This window comes from Pristiophorus japonicus, chromosome 15 (genome assembly GCF_044704955.1).
Source record: "Pristiophorus japonicus isolate sPriJap1 chromosome 15, sPriJap1.hap1, whole genome shotgun sequence".
Classification (NCBI taxonomy): Eukaryota; Metazoa; Chordata; class Chondrichthyes; family Pristiophoridae; genus Pristiophorus; species Pristiophorus japonicus.
The window spans coordinates 186828379-186851509 of NC_091991.1; the positions used below are offsets into that span (position 1 = coordinate 186828379).

The window sequence follows — 23131 nt, forward strand, 5'->3', positions numbered from 1 at the left end:
ATTCAATGAGCTAGCCTCAACTGCTTCCTTGGGAAGAGAGTTCCACAGATTCACAACCCTCTGGGAGAAGAAATTCCTTCTCAACTCGGTTTTAAATTGACTCCCCCGTATTTTGAGGTTGTGCCCCCTAGTTCTAGTCTCCCCGACCAGTGGAAACAACCTCTCTGCCTCGATCTTGTCTATCCCTTTCATTATTTTAAATGTTTCTATAAGATCACCCCTCATCCTTCTGAACTCCAACGAGTAAAGACCCAGTCTATTCCATCTATCATCATAAGGTAGCCCCCTCAACTCCGGAATCAGCCGAGTGAATCGTCTCTGTACCCCCTCCAAGGCTAGTATATCCTTGCTTACGTAAGGTGACCAAAACTGCACGCAGTACTCCAGGTGCGGCCTCACCAATACCCTGTACAGTTGCAGCAGGACCTCCCTGCTTTTGTACTCCATCCCTCTCGCAATGAAGGTCAACATTCCATTCGCCTTCCTGATTACCTGCTGCACCTGCAAACTAACTTTTTGGGATTCCATCCGGTCCAGGGTGTCCTTGGAGATGGAGCACGCGGTGTCCACCGGTACGCTCGCGGCCTTCCGCGAGAGGTGGGCACCGGAGGGACTGGAGTGCATCATCACGCCCGGCAACCAAATTTTAATTTGATTTTACATTTTAAAGTTTAATTTGTTTTAATTGCCGGTGTTTTTAGTGTCCCCTTCCCTTTTATAGGGGGCACTGGGGAAAAAGGTGATTTTAGTGCCCCAAAAAAAAAGAAAAACCCAAAAAAAAACAAAAAAAGGAAAAAAAAGGGCCTTGTAAATGTCTGGTGTGTCATCCAGGTCGGGTGGCACGGTTTAATGTTTTATGTTTTATAGGTAGACTCTAAAAGAGTTTCATGCACAAAGACCCCCAGGTCCCTCTGCACCGCAGCATGTTGTAATTTCTCCCCATTCAAATAATATTCCCTTCTACTGTTTTTTTTTCCCAAGGTGGATGACCTCACATTTTCCAACATTGTATTCCATCTGCCAAACCTTAGCCCATTCGCTTAACCTATCTAAATCTAAATCTCTTTGCAGCCTCTCTGTGTCCTCGACAACCCGCTTTCCCACTAATCTTTGTGTCATCTGCAAATTTTGTTACACTACATTCTGTCCCCTCTTCCAGGTCATCTATGTATATTGTAAACAGTTGTGGTCCCAGCACCGATCCCTGTGGCACACCACTAACCACCGATTTCCAACCCGAAAAGGACCCATTTATCCCGACTCTGCTTTCTGTTAGCCAGCCAATTCTCTATCCATGCTAATACATTTCCTCGGACTCCGCGTACCTTTATCTTCTGCAGTAACCTTTTGTGTGGCACCTTATCGAATGCCTTTTGGAAATCTAAATACACCACATCCATCGGTACACCTCTATCCACCATGCTCGTTATATTGTCAAAGAATTCCAGTAAATTAGTTAAACATGATTTCCTCTTCATGAATCCATGTTGCGTCTCTTTGATTGCACTGTTCCTATCTAGATGTCCCGCTATTTCTTCCTTAATGATAGCTTCAAGCATTTTCCCCACTACAGATGTTAAACTAACCGGCCTATAGTTACCTGCCTTTTGTCTGTCCCCTTTTTTAAACAGAGGCGTTACATTAGCTGCTTTCCAATCCGCTGGTACCTCCCCAGAATCCAGAGAATTTTGGTAGATTATAACGAATGCATCTGCTATAACTTCCGCCATCTCTTTTAATACCCTGGGATGCATTTCATCAGGACCAGGGGACTTATCTACCTTGAGTCCCATTAGCCTGTCCAGCACTACCTCCCTAGTGATAGTGATTGTCTCAAGTGATTGTCCCGTGACCAGCAATTTTTGGCATGGTTTGTGTCTTCCACTGTGAAGACCGAAGCAAAATAATTGTTTAAGGTCTCAGCCATTTCCACATTTCCCATTATTAAATCCCCCTTCTCATCTTCTAAGTGACCAACATTTACTTTAGTCAATCTCTTCCGTTTTATATAATCAGTAAAAGCTTTTACTATCTGTTTTTATGTTTTGCATAAGTTTACTTTCGTAATCTATCTTTCCTTTCTTTATTGCTTTCTTAGTCATTCTTTGCTGTCGTTTAAAATTTTCCCAATCTTCTAGTTTCCCACTAACCTTGGCCACCTTATACGCATTGGTTTTTGATTTGATACTCTCCTTTATTTCCTTGGTTATCCACGGCTGGTTATCCCTTCTCTTACCGCCCTTCTTTTTCACTGGAATATATTTTTGTTGAGCACTATGAAAGAGCTCCTTAAAAGTCCTCCACTGTTCCTCAATTGTGCCACCGTTTAGTCTGTGTTCCCAGTCTACTTTGGCTAACTCTGCCCTCATCCCACTGCAGTCCCCTTTGTTTAAGCATAGTACGCTCGTTTGAGACACTACTTCCTCAGCCTCAATCTGTAATACAAATTCCACCATACTGTGATCACTCATTCAGAGAGGATCTTTTACTAGGAGATCATTTATTATTCCTGACTCATTACACAGGACCAGATCCAAGATGGCTTGCCCCCTTGTAGGTTCTGTAACATACTGTTCTAAGAAACAATCCCGTATGCATTCTATGAATTCCTTCTCCATGCTACCCCGTGCGATCTCATAGAAACATACAAGATTCTGACGCGACGCGACGGGACGGGACAGGTTAGATGCGGGTAGATTGTTCCCGATGTTGGGAAGTCCAGAACCAGGGGACACAGTCTTAGGGTAAGGGGTAGGTCATTTAGGACTGAGATGAGAAGAAACTTCTTCACTCAGAATTGGTAACCTGTGGAATTCCCTACCGCAGAGAGTAGTTGATACCAGTTCATTGGATATATTTAAGAGGGAGTTAGATATGGCCCTTACGGCTAAAGGGATCAAGGGGTATGGAGAGAAAGCGGAAAGGGGTACTGAGGGAATGATCAGCCATGATCTTATTGAATGGTGGTGCAGGCTCGAATGGCCTTCTCCTGCACCTATTTTCTATGTTTCTATGTAAATGGCATAGACTTGGTTTGTATTCCCTAGAGTTCAGAAAGTTGAGCAGTGATCAAATTGCAGTGTTTAAAAGGTTCTCGATATAGAGTGCATGCAGGGAAATTATTTCATCTTGTGGGAAATCCAGAACAAGGGAATAATTTTAAAATGAGAGCTGGGACAGTTCGGGGTGAAATCACACAAAGGTAATGGAACTCTGGAATACTCTCCTCAGAAAACTCAATGCTGCAGGGCAATGCAATTTTCTAAACTGAGCACGATAGATTTTTGTTAGGGCTATCAAAGGATATGGAGAAAAAGTGGGTAAATGGAATTGAGATGCAGATCAGCGGTTAACAAATTGAATGTTGGAATAGGCTCAAAGGGCTGAACGGCCTACCCTTGTTCCTATGTTTGTATGATCAATGGAATGTGTCTGGATGTACCAAATAATGCCGATTTCTGCAATCCTGAATGTAAATAATAAGATTGATTGGCATTGAAATGTTCATTGGTGCCTCTCACCATTCAGAACTCCTGTGGTAGTAATAGCCCTCAATTGAAGCTGTGGATTTTTGGAAGCAAATATAATAAAAGCCTGCGAAGGAAGCACCGCTGATGTCTTTGATTGTGTGATCAGGGACTAGAAACTGCTCCTGTTGAAGAAGAAAGAAAAACTTGGTACAATTAAATCAATTTACAGACTAATCTGACAAAAGACATTATAAACTCTAATTTATTCCCCAATCCATCACACCCATTGTGAGTTTCTGAAATATTGTACTGATACCAGGCATGAATGAATCAAAGACAATTACATTGGTCAAAAAGGCTGATACCTGTAAAAGAGGCATGGTACACTTTGCACATTTAGTGCCAAACAAAGAGAATAATGAGGAGACACTTGCATAGATTAGTGTAATTAAAATACCTTGAAAAGCAATATGCTTCTTACATAGGTATTATGTTGTGAGGGATGGCACCAAGCGGGGTGTACTCGCATACAACAGGTTTTAACAGTGGGGAAACATTACATTGTATTTTCCCTTATGAAAAGCTAAGTTACAAAAAAAACTAGAAAACAAGAGACAAAGTCCACAAGAAATACAAGATACTTTTTGATAAAATGATTATAAACTGTTTAGATACAAATAAGTACAAGGGGACAAGATGCTTGTTTATGGCTGCAAAAGCACATGGTCACATTCTAGACAACAGGGAGATATGAACCTTGTCCAATGATTATACATTAGCCCATTTTGCTTAATGATTCAATTCCCATGTATATTACAGCACTTTCCTACAGACAACTTTTAAAAATTGAAATTAGAGGAAGTACTTGTGCTTGAAGTATCCTCCCACTATCACACAGAGTTGTAAAACTTTTCTACCATTTATAAAATTTACTTGAGTGGAAGGGAGAAAAAGGAAAACAAAATGCTAACAACACACACATTTTCTGGATGTACAAAAGCAAAAGAATGAACTTATGTAGCACCAAACACCCCAGAGCATTTCATACTTTTTAAATCCAGTCTCCGTTATGTAGACGAAGGCTAACATTTCATGTGTAGATCCTTTATCAGATCCCCAGGTTTAATGAAGGGCCAATACTGAAACAGAAACATAATCAGGTGTCAGCCTATGCTCAGTTGTAGCACTTTTGCTGCACGTTAGAAGGTTGTGGTTTCAAGCCCTGCTCCAGAGACCTGAGCATATAGGCTGACACATTAGTGTCGTACTGAGGGAATGCTGCACCATCGGGAGGTCTCATGGCCAACATTTAGCCCTCAACCATCATCATCTATCTTCTTGCTGTTTTAGAGAGATCGTGCTGTGCACAAATTGGTTCTGGGTTTCCCTACAATACAACAGTAACTACATTTCAAAAGTACTTTCCTGACTGTGAAAGGCTTTGGGATGACCCGAGACTATGAAAAGCACTGTGTAAATGCAAGTCTGTTTGTTGCTGTACCAGCTATGCATTTTCAATGTTGTATTTCAGATTTTCAGCATTTAGTTTTTCGTTTTAATATTTGATTGCTAATCATTTCTACTCTACTGAACGTCCCCTGCCGCAACATTGGTAGTACAGCCACCCCGCCACCCCTCCCCCCACAAACACAAACCGTTCTCCCCCCCCCGCCCCCCACAAACCCCTCTCCCCCACCCCCCACAAACCCCTCTCCCCCACCCCCCACAAACCTCTCTCCCCCACAAACCCTCCCCCCCCACAAACCCTTCTCCCCCTCCCCCCCCACAAACCCTCCCCCCCCCACAAACCCTTCTCCCCCTCCCCCCCCACAAACCCCTCCCCCCCCACAAACCCCTCCCCCCCCCACAAACCCTTCTCCCCCTCCCCCCCACAAACCCCTTCCCCCCCCACAAACCCCTTCCCCCCCCCACAAACCCCTCCCCCCCCCCCACAAACCCCTTCCCCCCCCCCACAAACCCCTTCCCCCCCCACAAACCCCTTCCCCCCCCCCACAAACCCCTTCCCCCCCCCCACAAACCCCTTCCCCCCCCCACAAACCCCTTCCCCCCCCCCACAAACCCCTTCCCCCCCCCACAAACCCCTTCCCCCCCCCACAAACCCCTTCCCCCCCCCACAAACCCCTTCCCCCCCCCACAAACCCCTTCCCCCCCCACAAACCCCTTCCCCCCCACACAAACCCCTTCCCCCCCACAAACCCTCCCCCCGCCACAAACCCTTCCCCCGACCACAAACCCCTCCCCCGCCATCCCCCACAAACCCCTCCCCCGCCTCCCCCCACAAACCCCTCCCCCGCCTCCCCCCACAAACCCCTCCCACCCACAAACCCCTCCCCGCCTCCCCCCCCCACAAACCCCTCTCCCCCGCCTCCCCCCCCACAAACCCCTCCCCCGCCTCCCCCCCCACAAACCCCTCCCCCGCCTCCCACAAACCCCTCCCCCGCCCCCCACAAACCCCTCCCCCGCCCCCCACAAACCCCTCCCCCCGCCACCCCCCACCTTGTTACATCACCGTCAAAAGCTTCGTTAAAGCTGATTTTTTTGAACATTCTTTTTCAGCACGAATCCGTTGAAGGCAAATCGCGTTTAACGAAGTTGATTGAGCTTTCTGATGAGGTAATAGAGAGGGTTAATGAGGGCCACATAATAGGCTTGCAGCAAAGTTGAAGCCCATGTAATAAAAGGGACAGTGACAGCATGGATACGGGATTGTCTCAGTGACAGGAAACAGAGTGGTGGTGAACGTTTTTTTAAAAAATCGGACTGGAGGAAGGTATACAGTGGTGTTCCCCAGGGGTCAGTACTGGGACCACTGCTTTTCCTGATATATATTAATGACTGGGGCTTGGGTGTACAGGGCACAATTTCAAAGTTTGCATTTGACACAAAACCTAGAAGTATAGTGACCAGTGAGGAGGATAGTGATAGACTTCAGGAAGACACAGACAGGCTGATGGAATGGGCGGACACGGGGCAGATGGAAATTTAACGCAGAAAAGTGTGAAGTGATATATTTTAGTAAAAAGAATGAGGAGAGGCAATATAAACTAAAGGGTACAATCCTATAGGGGCTGCATGAACAGAGAGACCTGGGGGTATATGGGCACAAATCGTTAAAGGTGGCAGGGCAGGTTGAGAAAGCGGTTAAAAAGATTACGGGATCCTGGATAGAGATTTGGAGTACAAAAGTGTGGAAATAATGATAAACACGGGATCGGCCTCAACTGGAGTATTGTGTCCAATTCTGGGCATCGCACTTTAGGAAGGATGTGAAGGCCTTAGAGAGGGAGCAGAAAAGATTTGAGAATGATTCCAGGGATGAGGGACTTCAGTTACGTGGATAGACTGGAGAAGCTGGGGTTGTTCTCCTTAGAGCAGAGGAGATTTGATTGAGGTGTTCAAAATCATGAGGGATCTGGACAGAGTAGATCGAGAGAAACTGTTCCCATTGGCAGAAGAGTCGAGAATCAGAGGACACAGATTTAAGGCGATTGGCAAATGAAGCAAAGGCGACATAAAAAAAACGTTTTTATGCAGCGAGTGGTTAGGATCTGGAATACGCTGCCTGAGAGGGTGGTGGAAGCAGACTCAATCATGTCTTTCAAGAGGGAGTTGGATAATTACCTGAAGGAAAAAATGTTGCAGGGCTCCAGGGAAAGGGTGGGTGAGTGGGACTAGCTGAGGTGCTCTTGCAGAGAGCCGGCACGGGCTCAACGGGCCGAATGGCCTCCTTCTGTGCTGTAACCGTTCTGTGATTCTATGAAATAAGGACAAACTCTGGAGCGAGAAAAGGTCATCCAGCTTATCAAGCCCATTCTATCACGGACATGCTCCGACACCATCTGTTGAGCACCTACTTTAAAAGGGTGCCAAGTTTCTTCTGCTACTTTCCCTAAAGAGATATAATAATGCTTTTACAATGTTTAATCTCAATCCCCTTCTCAACAGATATCAATCTAGCTACTTTTAAAAGGTTGTCAATTTATCCTGAATCAATGACCACCTCTGGCAGACTGCTCCACATATCCACTGGTGGAACAGATACTTTGGCAACTTTTTTGGGAGACAAATTGTGGAAAGTACTATGAATCAAACATACTTGCCTATCCCTGTGTGGCTTGTGTTTATAAGGCAAGAAGTACAGACTTTTAATTTATACACTTACTGTGCTGGCAGCCTTTGTGCATGGAGGGTACTTTGAGGTCCTGTGAGTCAGGTTCGCAATCATGGAGAGAAGTTGCTGTGCATCGGCTGGTAGAGGCAGCCGTGGCATCCACGTCGTGGAGCGCTTGTAGACGGGACTAAAAAGAGGTGTTGAGATTTATTTGAGTTGGCGGATTTTTGCGGAGCAGTTGCAGAAGGATGAAGTCAAAACATTAATGAGTTCAACATCCTGGCAATCCTTTGCAATTTGAGGCAGTTTTTGCAGAAATTTAATCTATTTATGCTGCGATGAAAAAAGAAACCCTTGGTTCCTCTGCACCAGAATTCCTTTTTTCCTTGGTGCATACGTGGTCGTCATGGGATTTAATACCCCAAAAGAGTGGCTTTGATGATTCCTCCTCCCTCCCTCCTCATGGAGAAGTGCCTTGCCTCTGAATACCAGCCTGTTCCTCTCTTTCTTCCCATTCCCCTCCTTCTCGTCCCCCTCTCCACAAAGCAAATACTAATCATGGGTCAAATAGAAATTGAGTGTTTCCTAGAAAAGGAGAACATATGCAATTTATTGATGACTCAAACATAGTCAGTTTGGTCTCATTGTAATGCAGCATCGCACACATCCAGATAGCAGATCACCCCAGCACAGTGACTGACAGCAAATTTTCAGCTTCTGACAATAATTGATCGCTTTTTAAAACCTAAAATGTTCAAAACGTTAAAACTTTGTAACCATAACAAAAAGTTGCTGTGCTGTTAAAATAAAATGCTCGCAAAGTCAACCTTATCCTGCTCATTTGCTGCGCTTATATAAAATACAAGTTTTTCTTTTAGATCGTAGGCAGTCACGAGAAAAGCAACATAATAATGTTCCCGCTAAATGCGAGATCTGTTTAGGACTTTTCCTGCCATCACTTGCTTCCTCCGACATGCAAAATGCTGGAGACCTGCTCCTGAGCCGTTTTATTAAACGACTTCTAGCAGGTACACAAGAACTGTCCAAGGGTTCCAGTATTTCCCTTCCAGATAGAGGAACGGCACCTGGCCTGTGTTTCCCCAGCACAGCTTGGCTTAGACGTGGTGAATCGTGTGTAGACGCCACGTCCCAATACTTCACGGTGCCCAAATGTATGTTTAGTTTCAATGATTGATCCTGAGGGCAGTTTGTTTCAGTGGCAGCGCTCCCTCCTCTGTGTTTAAACCCATTCCAAGATTTGAGCACATATTCTAGGCTGACAGCGCAGTGCAGTACTGAGGGAGTGTTGTATACTTGGAGGTGCCGTCTTTAGGACAAAACATTAAACTGAGGCACTGACTGCCTGTTCAGTTGGATGTAAAAAATCCAGTGACTTTTTTTTAAAGAAAAGCAGAGAGCTCTCTCTCCTGGTGCCCAACAATCACCTCAACAGGTCAACTAGTCACCCGTTTCATTGCTATCAGCAGGACCTCGCTGTGTGCAAATTGGCTGCAGTATTTAACAGCAGTAACTACACTTCAAAAGTAATGAATCGACTGAAGTGCTTTAAGATGTGCTGAGGATGTAAAAGGTATTATTTAAATGCAAATCTTTCTTCCTTTGGCAGAATTTGGAAATTACATTAACTCAAAATGTGCCTTTTCTGAGACACCCGTCTTAACTTCCAAAACAGTGGAGTAAACAATTAATATATAAAGTGAAAAATAATGCAGTTTTTGTTGACTTACTAGTACAAGATAAATAAATATGATCAGACAGAAATACAATTGCCTTGAGGAACCCCTGGGATCCAGTGACGGGCCTCAATTTTGGCCCAGCCTGTTTTTCGGCGCACTTACCGGAGTTGTGCCACTTTTCTTCGTTCCGAAGTGCAGCGAAAAATTTTCTTCCCACTTTGACCGCTGTCCGGCCTCTTCCCTGTGGTCGTGCAGCGTGGCCAGTCAAGTCGGGGGGGGTGGATACAGCGTCCTGCGCCGAAAACAGTGCCGGGACGTCTGCACATGCGCAGTGGAGCGTCCATGCATGCGCAGTAGCTTCTTGCCCCCAGCTTCTCAGTGTCTTGCTGCAGCCACTGTGTGGGTCCCGATGCCGTCCAAATGTTGTGAGTAGGGGTATGGAGTGGCAATTGCACGGATTGCTTAGTTCCATTGATCTATGTGAAACAGTGCTGCCTGAATCATATGAGCCAGACTGTGTCAAAATGCTCGCTGAAGAGGTTGGCAGGTGGTAGTGTGTTTAATAACATGCGAATGTAAGGGGGAAGAGGGTAGAGGAGAAACATTGTGAAGTTTTAATTTGGTTGGAAAATGCCTATTTGTGGACTTAAATTGGAAAATACATTGCTTATTGGGGAGCTGTGTGTGCATTAATAGGTGATGCAGTCAGTTTAAGTAGCATGTTTCTTTAGATACCCATATTGAAAAGCCTTAACCCTAATTTGGTAAATGCATCGATTTGAAGCTTTAATCACTTTAATCTTAGAAATTGCACTGGGAGGCCACTCGGCCAGTGCTAGGGGCGGGAAGGCAGGAGAACAGATAGAAATCATCGGCAGGCAGGAGCACTATCTGTTCTCCTGCCCGCCCCTAGCCCTGGCCGAGTGGCTTCTCGCACCCGCCGGCCCGCTGCCTTCCAGGGCCAAGTTTGAAGATTATTACTTTTTGTTTATAAGGTTTTGTGGTTTGTAAGGCTTGGTGATTTAGATGCAGGCAGGTCCTCTCCGCTTCCCGCCCCTATCCCAAGCCGAATGGCCTCCGATGTACCTACATGCGCTGATTTCTTTAACTCTCCACAAGGGTTTTCTGAAGTGGCCACATACGCTGACCTAAGTAGATGTGGAGTAACTATTAGCTGGCCAAAGTTGCCTAAATGGGCAGAACTGGCGTAGGTGGCTAGTAACGCCCCCTTTTGAGAAAAAAGAACTAAAAAAATCGTAACTAACTCAGTTACACTGGTGCAAATTGATTGGGGAAAATGGGGATTTTTAAGTTACGCCAGAAAAACCAAGTTACTCAAAAAAAACGGAGCCCACAGATCCCAGTTTGAAAACCTAGGATTTGATACTGAGAACTGGCAACACTTCCCATTGGCACATTTTAAAAACAAGTTTTCATTTTCCACAAATCATATACTCACAGAGATTTACTTTTCACTATGATTCCTTGAACGTGGATTTCAAAACAGAAAGGTTTGAACATTTTCAAAGGTTGACAGATTTTCAGAATCTATTGGTTTGTGGTTGAGCTTAGTAAGCAAACTTTATTCAAAATTAACCAAATAGATTTAAACTAATTAGTAACTAAAAATAAAGTCGATGCCCAGGCAGTTTGCAATCCGGTGCCCAAAGTTCAAACTTACATCAAAAGAGCCACCCTAGCCGTGGCTGTGGTCAGTGATTCCTACATCCCCCAAATCTTCCACCTTACTACATGCCAATCAGGGTGAATAGGATATATTATCTGCTAAATAAATGACTAGTAATCAGGAGACCTTCAGACTGAAGAACATAAAGCTTAGTAAATCACAAATCATCGTGGGTTTTGAACATCTTCCTCCCTGAAACCGAGGCCCATGGAGTACCCAGAAAGGTTTGACGGTGAAGATATTAAATTCACATTTTACTTAAAATGTTATACAAAAGCCACTGAATAAATATTATGTTGATAGAAGCATTTGATTGATGAGTTCTGAATCATGGTGGAACAGAAATCTAAAGATTACAGCATAGACCAATTATTTCTTAGAGGTTAAGGATTACAGGTATGTGAAAGGAATTAGTTACAGAATTTATCCACCCATTTTTTTGTTTATCAGCATCCCAAATCAAATCGACAATTAAAAAAAGAGGTGGAGTGTATTTTCAACGTAAAGTACTTGTGTCTCATCTTGGTCAAGTCCATTTTTGGTAGACACATTCAATATAATTTTTCCTTCTCTGTATTTCCACCTCGAACATCGCCCGTCTCCGCCCTTGCCTCAGCTCATTTGCTGCTGAAACCTTCATCCATGCCTTTGTTACCTCTAGACTTAACTATTCCAATGCACTCCTGGCTGACCGCTCACATCCTGCCCTACGTAAACTTGAGGTCATCCAAAACTCAGCTGCCGTGTCCTAACTCGCACCAATCCCGCCCACCCATCACCCTGTGCTCGCTGACCTATATTGGCTTGCGGTTAAGCAACGCCTTGATTTTAAAATTCCCATCCTGGTTTTCAAATCTCTCCATCGTCTCTCCCTATCTCTAATCTCCTCCAGCCACACAAACCTCCAATATCTATGCTTCTCTAATTCTACCCTCTGTAGCATTCTTGATTTCAAATCGCTCCACCATTGGTGGCCGTGCCTTCAGCTGCCAAGGCTCCACTATCTGGAATTCCCTCCCTAAACCTCTCCGCCTCTCTTTCCTCCTTTAAGACACTCCTTAAAGCCTACCTCTTTGACCAAGCCTTGCCCCAATATCTCCTTATGTGGCTCGGTGTCAAATTCTATTTTACAACGGTGAAGCACCTTGGGACGTTTTACGATGTTAAAGGCGCTACATAAATGCAAGTTGTTGTTGTTTTAGTTGCAGACCAAGAAAAAGAAGAAGAGCCACAATCTCATGTTGATCAGTCAGCCTGTGAATGAAGGCCCAGAGGCACAGGTTTGTTGCGAGGTGAAGATCAGAAGTGTTGCTCAGACTATACTGGAGTAACACTGGTCTATGAAGAAATACTTAAATGGTGCATTGACACAAACTTCTCCAAGGGCCGTCTGCAACTTCTGTACGATAAGGCAGTTAAATCATATTCACGACCAGGTAGACTGGTTACAATGGGTATACACATTTCTAACACTGGGAGACATCAGGTTAAAATGTGAGCTTGTTTACATTTACACCGGGAATGCCCCATGATATAAAGCTTTATGATAAAGCTGAAACCACAAAGCACAATAACAGGGGATCCAGGGATTGGATTAACATTTTTAATGATTTCTGAGGGGCATGAATACAAGCTAACAGAGCTGGGTCTACAACATGTAAGAACAGTTTTACCGTGATCATTTGCCCTCAGCAATTGGTGCCAGATACTCGCAACTCCACACCACACGTGGCATCCAGGACACAATTATTCAAGGGTGCCCAAACCGTTGTAACATTGGAGCATGCAGGCCTGCACCAGGCCCAGTAACAACTGGTGACCTACAAGAAATTGCAAACAGGGAAAATAGTACCCTTAAGTTGCTTGTTTTGACTTACGCATTATTCTCCCACTGTGCAAGGGGAAACAAAATATAGGTGTCACAAACTCAAAAGCAGCATGATATTTGAGCTAATAGTTTGATAATCAATCATTATACCCTGGAAAGTGCAACTTCCAACTCGAGAAGAACTTTGAATCAACATATATATTAGAGACAGCAACATTCGAGTGTGATTAATGATGTCCGACAAGATTACTCCTTTTTTGGTGTAATATAAGGAAGTGTAGAAGGGGAATTGAAGAGGTATATGGATAAGATGCATTGTGGTTTGTTAATTTGCTTGTGTTACTTTGTTTCGAAGTTATTGTTTTTACAAAAAAAATGCTGGTTATGTATTTTAGCTCAGACATAAACACTGGCACAACCTGGCTTTTCCTCACACAAAGTGGATTGGAGGGGGAGGGAAAAAGGAGAGGAGATTGAAGTAGATGCATGAATAAATTAAAGTTGATGTTGAAGGAAGACAGACAACTACTAGGAGTCATTTCGGAGCAGCGATAGCGCTTGCCGGGCCACAGGCCACGTAGCCCCCTTTCAGATGAAGGAAGGTCATGTGCTGTAAAAGGACCCAGGGCAGAACAGTGTCTTTTGAAATAAATGTAGCTTCCCGCTTTTCTCCCTATGAAATTTCCTCATCTACTTCATACACAAACCTATATAACACAGCACCTCCATGGATTGTACATCAGGAATTGGATCGAAGGTAACAATTCTCCTGAAAACATTTCGTCCTCACTCTACACATCTATGCAAGTGCTCTTCAGATTAAGATTCCCTTCCTGGGTCATCTCCTCCCCAAGGGAGGGGATAGCAAATCTATAGGAAACTGACATTTGAGAGATATATTTAGCGAGTGAAATTCCTCAGAGCTTCTCACGCTTCGTGGCCATAACATCGGCGGAAGTCCCGTTTATGCACGGAAATGGGGTTTTCACCGAGGTCATAGTAGCTGAGCAAGAAAAATGCCATGGAAAATCACCCCAATGGTATTCTACATTTAGTATTTTTAAAACAGATATTGAGCGGTAGATTATTGTAATCCAGTTCAGCAGACTAGAGAAAAAAATCTGTTATTCTTTAAATAAACATAGTCCACAGTCACATAGTCATACTCGTGTTCAACCCCTGCAGCGTTGCAGATACGATGGAACCGTTACTTATTCGACCAAAAGATTTCCAGCTATACTTGAACATAATGTTCAAAACGCTTCAACTTGGAACAGTCTGCACACAATACCAGCACAGAACATTTAAACAATATTTTTTCCTGCTTGTGGAACTCTCTCCAGTGTCATTATGTGGAAATTTGCCCCATGAAGACAGTAATTATACTAGTAATCGCTCTGTTGACAGTTGCATCACCAAGTGTATTGAGACACACAGAGCATGGAGATCCCAGCTTCAATCCCTCACCTATGCTGAGTCAGCTTGCAAGGGCTTTACAATTGGGAACATTAGAGTTCCTGCTCCTGATCATTATCCAGTAATTCCAGTAGGAAAGTGCATCTTTGGGGACAGGATTTAGTGCATTCCAATTGTCTATTAGCCTGCTAACACAATTATAAAGAAGAACGAACACTTGGAAGAGGCACCATAAAGCCACAGTGCCTGTGGAATCATAACAGCACGAGCCAGCAACTTCAGGACAACAATGGGAGAGAGAAAAAATGTAAACACCAAGAATTTTAAGGCAGGTTGTTAGCCATGGAAAGCCTTTGAATTTATCCCTTAGAAGCTTAGCACAAATTTACCAGGCCTTTTCTTGCTCACAGCAGCAACCAGAGTAATTTAGAAAACATTTTGAAACCTTTACCCTGGCTTCACTCTCTTATATAACAAATAAAATTACAGCACTCGAGTTTGGTCACAGATCTTGTAATTTGCCTGTAAGAATAAAGCATAGGCTTCAACACACATACTTAAATAATCCAGGTTACCTTCCACCTCATGAAGACAAAATCACTGTTCTTTAACTCTTCATAATCAAACTCGTCGGAGTTAAATGTTTTTGCATATTGGTAAAATGCCAAGAATTTCCCCTGAAAAAAATAATTTTAAAAATAAGCTGATAAAGCACATCAAAAAGCCAAAGAAAGCACTGTACAGCCAACACTTTACAATCTTGCAGCAGGGTTGGAGTCACAAGGCATTGAAGGTGCATAACCCTAGTTACTATTCAGGAAGATTAGAATTCAGAAGAGAGGGACTGAAATGACCCCAACAAGGATTCAATAACACATAATAATGTATAGGGTGATTTTCTTGAGTCTCTCAGTCTGTTTTGACACATTAAAAAAAAATCAGCCTCCAGCTGAAAACTTGCTTCCAAGATGAGTCCAGTTTTTCAACCAAATGATGCAAGATTTGCACAGCCACATCACAAACACAACCATATCGACGCTTGACATGTTTTGAAATAGGAAGTGCTGCCACTGAACAAGTTATCTGGTTGATGGCCATGATAGCCCAGAGATAGTTTTTGGCCTACATGTTAAAGGTTGTCAGCGTTTATTTGTTAAATTTCACTTTCCAGAGATGCTGGTTTTAAAAGAATTTTTCAGGATAAAAAATCTTGACTGGGCTCACATTCAATTTTTTTAAATTTTTTTTTTATTAAGTCCCAATATAGCTCTCTTGAAACATTTAAGTTTAACTCTTCTCCCGATTCAGGTTACATTTCTGCTTCTTTTGAAAGGTATTGACTCTGGACATGCAATGTTTTTGCTTGGAGCCTCAACAACAAGCAACTTCCCAACATGCTTCCACATACAGTACCGGTACCAGAATCAGAAATATTTCACAGGGGGGCTTCTCCAGGAAGAGCACAGAAACCTCATGGGACACTGCAGTGTTTAACAAGAGATTTAGCACATGTGGCAGCAGGTGGGTAAACATAAGAACATAAGAATTAGGAACAGGAGTAGGCCATCTAGCCCCTCGAGCCTGCTCCGCCATTCAACAAGATCATGGCTGATCTGGCCGTGGACTCAGCTCCACTTACCCGCCCGCTCCCCATAACCCTTAATTCCCTTATTGGTTAAAAATCTATCTATCTGTGATTTGAATACATTCAATGAGCTAGCCTCAACTGCTTCCTTGGGCAGAGAATTCCACAGATTCACACCCTCTGGGAGAATAAATTCCCTCTCAACTCGGTTTTAAATTGGCTCCCCCATATCTTGAGGCTGTGCCCCCTAGTTCTAGTCTCCCCGACCAGTGGAAACAATCTCTCTGCCTCTATCTTGTCTATCCCTTTCATTATTTTAAATGTTTCTATAAGATCACCCCTCATCCTTCTGAACTCCAACGAGTAAAGATCCAGTCTACTCTATCTATCATCATAAGGTAACCCCCTCATCTCCGGAATCAGCCTAGTGAATTGTCTCTGTACCTCCTCCAAAGCTAGTATATCCTTCCTTAAATAAGGTGACCAAAACTGCACACAGTACTCCAGGTGCGGCCTCACCAATACCCTGTACAGTTGCAGCAGGACCTCCCTGCTTTTGTACTCCATCCCTCTCGCAATGAAGGCTAACATTCCATTCGTCTTCCTGATTACCTGCTGCACCTGCAAACTAACTTTTTGGGATTCATATACAAGGAACTCAAAAGAGTTTCATATACAAGGACCCCCAGGTCCCTCTGCAGTGTAGCATGTTGTAATTTCTCCCCATTTAAATAATATTCCCTTTTACTGTTTTTTTCCCCCCCCAAGGTGGATGACCTCACATTTTCCGACATTGTATTCCATCTGCCAAACCTTAGCCCATTTGCTTAACCTATCTAAATCTCTTTGCAGCCTCTGTGTCCTCTACACAACCCGCTTTCCCACTAATCTTTGTCTCATCTGCAAATTTTGTTACACTACACTCTGTCCCCTCTTCCAGGTCATCGATGTATATTGTAAACAGTTGTGGTCCCAGCAACGATCTCTGTGGCACACCACTAACCACCGATTTCCAAACCAAAAAGGACCCATTTATCCCGACTCTCTGCTTTGTTAGCCAGCCAATTCTCGATCCATGCTGATACATTTCCCCTGACTCCGTGTACCTTTATCGTCTGCAGTAACCTTGTGTGGCACCTTATCGAATGCTTTTTGGAAATCTAAAAATACACCACATCCATCGGTACACCTCGATCCACCATGCTCGTTATATCCTCAAATAATTCCAGTAAATTAGTTAAACATGATTTCCCCTTCATGAATCCATGTTGCGTCTGCTTGATTGCACTATTCCTATCTAGATGTCCCGCTATTTCTTCCTTAATGATAGCTTCAAGCATTTTCCCCACTTCAGATGTTAAACTAACCGGCCTATAGTTACCTGCCTTTTGTCTGCCCCCTTTTTTAAACAGAGGCATTACATTAGCTGCTTTCCAATCCGCTGATACCTCCCCAGAGTCCAGAGAATTTTGGTAGATTATAACGAATGCATCTGCTATAACTTCAGTCATCTCTTTTAATACCCTGGGAGGCATTTCATCAGGACCAGGGGACTTGTCTGCCTTGAGTCCCATTAGCCTGTCCAGCACTACCCTCCTAGTGATAGTGATTATCTCCCTTCCCACATTCCCATGACCAGCAATTTTTGGCATGGTTTTTGTGTCTTCCACTGTGAAGACCGAAGCAAAATAATTGTTTAAGGTCTCAGCCATTTCCACATTTCCCATTATTAAATCCCCCTTCTCATCTTCGAAGGGAAGAACATTTACTTTAGTCATTCTTTACCATTTTATATAATCGGTAAAAGCTTTTACTATCTGTTTTTATGTTTTGCGCAAGTTTACTTTCGTAATCTATCTTTCCTTTCTTTATTGTTTTCTTAGTCATTCTTTGCTGTCATTTAAAATTTTCCCAATCTTCTAGTTTCCCACTAACCTTGGCCACCTTATACGCATTGGTTTTTAATTTGATACTCTCCTTTATTTCCTTGGTTATCCACGGCTGGTTATCCCTTCTCTTACCGCCCTTCTTTTTCACTGGAATATATTTTTGTTGAGCACTATGAAAGAGCTCCTTAAAAGTCCTCCACTGTTCCTCAATTGTGCCACCGTTTAGTCTGTGTTTCCAGTCTACTTTAGCCAACTCTGCCCTCATCCCACTGTAGTCCCCTTTGTTTAAGCATAGTATGCTCATTTGAGACACTAATTCCTCACCCTCAATCTGTATTACAAATTCAACCATACTGTGATCACTCATTCCGAGAGGATCTTTTACTAGGAGATCGTTTATTATTCCTGTCTCATTACACAGGACCAGATCTAAGATAGCTTGCTCCCTTGTAGGTTCTGTAACATACTGTTCAAAGAAACAATCCCGTATGCATTCTATGAATTCCTCCTCCAGGCTACCCCGTGCGATCTCATAGAAACATACAAGATTCTTTTAAGGTCCTACTTTTTAATTTAGCTCCTAGCTCCTTAAATTCGTCTCATAGGACCTCATCCCTTTTTTTTTTTACCTATATCGTTGGTACCAATGTGCACCACGACAACTGGCTGTTCACCCTCCCTTTTCAGAATGTCCTGCACCAGCTCAGAGACATCCTTGACCCTTGCACCAGGGAGGCAACATACCATCCTGGAGTCTCGGTTGCGGCTGCAGAAACGCCTATCTATTCCCCTTACAATTGAATCCCCTATCACTATCGCTCTCCCACTCTTTTTCCTGCCCTCCTGTGCAGCAGAGCCAGCCACGGTGCCATGAACTTGGCTGCTGCTGCCCTCCCCTGATGAGTCATCCCCCTCAACAGTACTCAAAGCGATGTATCCGTTTTGCAGGGGTATGACTGCAGGGGACCCTTGCGCTACCTTCCTTGCACTGCTCTTCCTGCTGGTCTTCCATTCCCTATCTGGCTGTGGACCCTTCACCTGCGGTAAGACCAACTCGCAACACATGCTACTCACGTCATTCTCAGCATCGTGGATGCTCCAGAGTGAATCCACCCTCAGCTCCAACTCCGCAACGCGGACAGTCAGGAGCTGGATGCAGATACACTTCCCGCACACGTAGTCGTCAGGGACACCGGAAGGGTCCCTGAGTTCCCACATGGTACATGAGGAGCATATCACGTGACCGAGCTCTCCTGCCATGACTTAACCCTTAGATACACTTAATTTGGCGACAACACTGTTAACAGGTTACTTACTGATATAAAAAGACACTGACTGGTGCAGCATTGAGCCACTGGATGGTCTCAGGTTCGCCCTGGTCTGTGCTGAGTTAGGTGATCGCAGCCAAGGCAGCAATTGAGGGATGGAGATGGTGGTTATATCTCAGCATCCCTGGGTTAGAGAACACTAGCTTGTTATTCTGAACACTGCTGTCATCTGATGTTCTGACCATCTTGTGCTCACACATGCTTAAATAAACGTTGTTGCTGGTGAAAGAAGTATAACAACAACAGACCACTCATTTTCTCCAGGTCTTTGCCAATGTCAGTCTTTAGTTAGTTGCACAGGTGAACTGGAGTGACTATCTCTCCTACATTGCCTTTCATTGAGAAGTGCCTGGCCCACCTCAGCAACTTCCAGCATCTCATGTCAGCACTATGTTGTGACTGGAAACTCACCACACGGAGGAACTGCAGGTGGAGGCCCACCTTCCAACCCTCCGTGGCACAGCATGTTACATGGCTCATGACGTTGTTACACATTAAGAAGCCTGCTAAGCAAAATGGAAAAATGACAGGGTTGTGGGGCGGACACATGACTCTTCTAAGGCTGGGGCGAGACACATTGTTGGGGGAGAATAGGAACCTTATTTTACATCCAGTCTCATGCTGTACCCGACCTAGGAGTGATCAATATTCCACTTCCCAGTATCTGTAACATTGATGAACATAATGTTCATGCAAACTGTACAAGACACAAAGGGCTGAATTTTAACACCCAAAAATGGGTGGGTTGAGGTTGCATCTGATGTTAAAATGTTTAAAATCTTTAAAATCTGAAACCTGACCTTAATCCGCCTATTTCTGGATTTAACAGAGGCGGGACAAGAGGCAGGCAGCCCAACCCGCTCCCAGGAGGCGACTTGGCAAATTAAACACTTTAATGAGACTGGTAGCCTATGACTTAACCTGTTTTGTAGGTTTTACAGTGGTTGGCCAGGTTTCGGGAACCCAGCAACTAAGGGGAGGCGTGGACAGCTTTGGGGAAAGGGCAAGTGCCTTTACAACACTGTTTATGGGCCAGGAGGAGCACGAGTGCTTCCCTCCGACCGCCGCCGCCCCCCAATACAAAGAACCACACAATCTGATCCCCCCTCCCGGGGTGGAGGATCAGACCTGCATGTTCCTGAGGCCTGCTCTGGAGCTCCTCACCCAACTCGAAGCCAAGCCAGTCAACCAGGCTGACATCCGGTCAGGGAATCGATCAAGTACAAAAGGCGCACGGTTTTGGAATTAAAATTCCACAGCATGTGGGAAATCCCGGACTTCCAAAATCTCACCCCCCCCCCCACAACTACATACCCACCCGTTAATATCCAGATCCCCCCCCCCCCCCCCGACATACCCACCCGTTAATATCCAGATCTCCCCCCCCCTCCCACACCCACCCGTTAATATCCAGGTGCCACCCCCCCTCCCCCACATACCCACCCGTTAATATACAGATCCCACCCCCCCCCCCACCACATATCCACCCGTTAATATCCAGGTCCCACCCCCTCCATCACATACCCACCCGTTAATATCCAGGCCACAAAGTGAAAGTGTAAAACATTTCTCACTTACCCAATGTTTTCGATCTACATCTTCATCTGCATCCCATTTTCTCGTTAAAAATGGGTGTTTTTTACTGATGAGTTCTCCTTCAAAGAAGGTGGTAAGAGTTGGATATTCCTGAAAGGTATAAATTTAACACAGACTGTAAGACCCCACCATTTCATTAGGAACCTTCAAACAAAATTCATCCCTCATTATTATATCTTGCTACTTCATAATTGTTCGATCAGCAGCATGGACATTGTAAACCTGCACCTGGAACCAGTTAGATAAAACTCAATAAGATGGCGCAGTGTTGCAGAATTATTCAAGATCTTAAAGGCCAAGTACAAGATAAATACAACAACAACTTATATTTATATAGCCGTGAAATGTCCCAAGGTGCTTCACAGGAGAATTACAAGACAAAAAATTTTGACACCGAACCACATAAGGAGAAATTAGGGCAGATGACCAAAAGCTTGCTCAAAGAAGTAGGTTTTAAGGAGCATCTTAAAAGGAGGTAGAGAGGCGGAGAAGTTTAGGGAGTAATTCTAGAGCTTAGGGCCCAGGCAGCTAAAGGCACGGCCACCAATGGTGCAGCGATTATAATCAGGGATGCGCAGGAGGGCAGAATTAGAGGAGCGCAGATATCTGTGGGGCTGGAGGAGATTACAGAGATATGGAGGGGCGAGGCCGTGGAGGGATTTGTAAACAAGGATGAGAATTTTAAAATCCAAGTGTTGCTTAACCAGGAGCCAATGTAGGTCAGCGAGCACAGGGGCGATGGGTGAACGGGACTTGGTGCGAGTTAGGACACGGGAAGCCGAGTTTTGGACGACCTCAAGTTTACGTGGGAGGCCAGCCAGGATTGCGTTTGAATACACAAGTCTGGAGGTAACAAAGGCGTGGCTGAGGGTTTCAGCAGCAAATGAGCTGAGGCAGGGGTGGAGACGGGCGATGTTACGGAGGTGGAAATAGGCAGTCTTAGTTATGCTGCAGATATGTGGTCATAAGCTAATTTCAGGGTCAAATATTACACTAAGGTTGCAAACAGTGTGGTTTAGCCTCAGACAGATGCGAGAGAGAAGGATGCAGTCAGTGGCTAAAGAACAGAGTTTGTGGTGGGGACTGAAGACAATGGCTTCAGTCTTCCCAATATTTAATTGGAGAAAATTTCTGCTCATCCAGTACTGGATGTCGGACAAGCAGTCTGACAATTTACAGACCGTGGAGGGTCGAGAGAAAGAAAAGATTTGGATTTACATAACGCCTTTCACGACCACCAGACGTCTCAAAGTGCTTTACAGCCAATTAAGTACTTTTGGAGTGGAATTAGTGTTGTACTGTAGGAAACACGACAGTCAATTTGCACACAGCAAGATCCCACAAACAGCAATGTGATAATGACCAGATAATTTTTTTTTGTTATGTTGATTGAAGGATAAATATTAGCCAGGAACTGGGGATAACTCCTCTGCTCCCCTTCCCACCTCTACCTCACCATCACCGTGTCAGCTGTGACTCAGTCAGTAGCACTCATGCCCGAGTCAGAATGTTGTGGATTCAAGTGTGAACACAAGAAAAACCTGGGCCGACACCCCAATGCAGTACTGAGGGAGCACTGCACTGTCAGAGGTGCCGTCTTTCAGATGAGATATTGAAGAGAGGCCCCCATCTGCTCTCAGGTGGATGCAAAAGTCCCATTGCACTATTTCGAAGAGCAGGAGGAATTCTCTCCAGTGACCTGGACAATATTTATCCTTCAATCAGCATCATCAAAACAGATACAAAAGCAAAATACTGCAGATGCTGGAATACTGAACTAAAAACAGAAAATGCTGAAATTGCTCAGCAGGGCAGACAGCATCTGGGAAGAGAGAAACAGTTAGTTTCAGCTCGATGACCTGCTGAGTATTTCCAGCATTTTCTGTTTTTATTTAATCAAAACAGATTATCTATTCATCATCTCATTGCTGTTTGTGGGAGCTCGCTGTGCATAAGTTGGCTGTTGTGTTTTACATTATAACAGTGACCACACTTCAAAAGCTGTTTCGGACATCCTGAGGTCATGAAAGGTGCTAAATAACTGCAAGTATTTTGCTAAGGAAGGGAAAAATTCATTTCTTTGGTGGGCCTTTGTCATGTCTCCAGTCGGGACCATCACCCAGCAACACTGGCATGATACACGTAAGCAGAGTCTGGTAGAAGATAGAAAATACAGGGTCCATCACTCCATATACCATCAAAAGCTGATTTCACAGTAGTGTTTATAGGCTTTCAGATGTTTGGTACGACATTTATACAGAAACAGATCCACCCCACCAGGAATTATCCAGACATATCATGGGGCTACGGAATTTATTTGCAAGGTTTGGTCCAGGTGCCTGCCACCAGGCTTACGGAGTTCTCATAGGAAAGACTTGCATTTATATAGCTCCTTTCACGACCTCAGATGGCCCAAAGTGCTTTACAGCCAATGAAGTACTTTTGAAGTGTTGTCACTTTTGCAATGTAGGAAACATAGCAGCCATTTTGTGCACAGCAAGCT

The 23131-nt window shown here is 44.3% G+C and overlaps 1 protein-coding gene across 2 annotated transcripts in view; it reads right to left on the reverse strand.

Annotated features, from left to right (window-relative positions):
• gid4 (GID complex subunit 4 homolog) overlaps positions 1-23131 on the reverse strand; it is a 101937-nt gene that overhangs the window by 23661 nt on the left and 55145 nt on the right. For both annotated transcript variants that reach the window (XM_070901491.1, XM_070901490.1), the window contains 3 exons: positions 20611-20718; positions 14806-14907; positions 3522-3652 (listed from right to left, as the gene is read on the reverse strand). In XM_070901491.1, coding sequence (XP_070757592.1) covers positions 3522-3652; positions 14806-14907; positions 20611-20718 — 341 coding nt within the window. The remainder of the gene's footprint in view (positions 1-3521; positions 3653-14805; positions 14908-20610; positions 20719-23131) is intronic.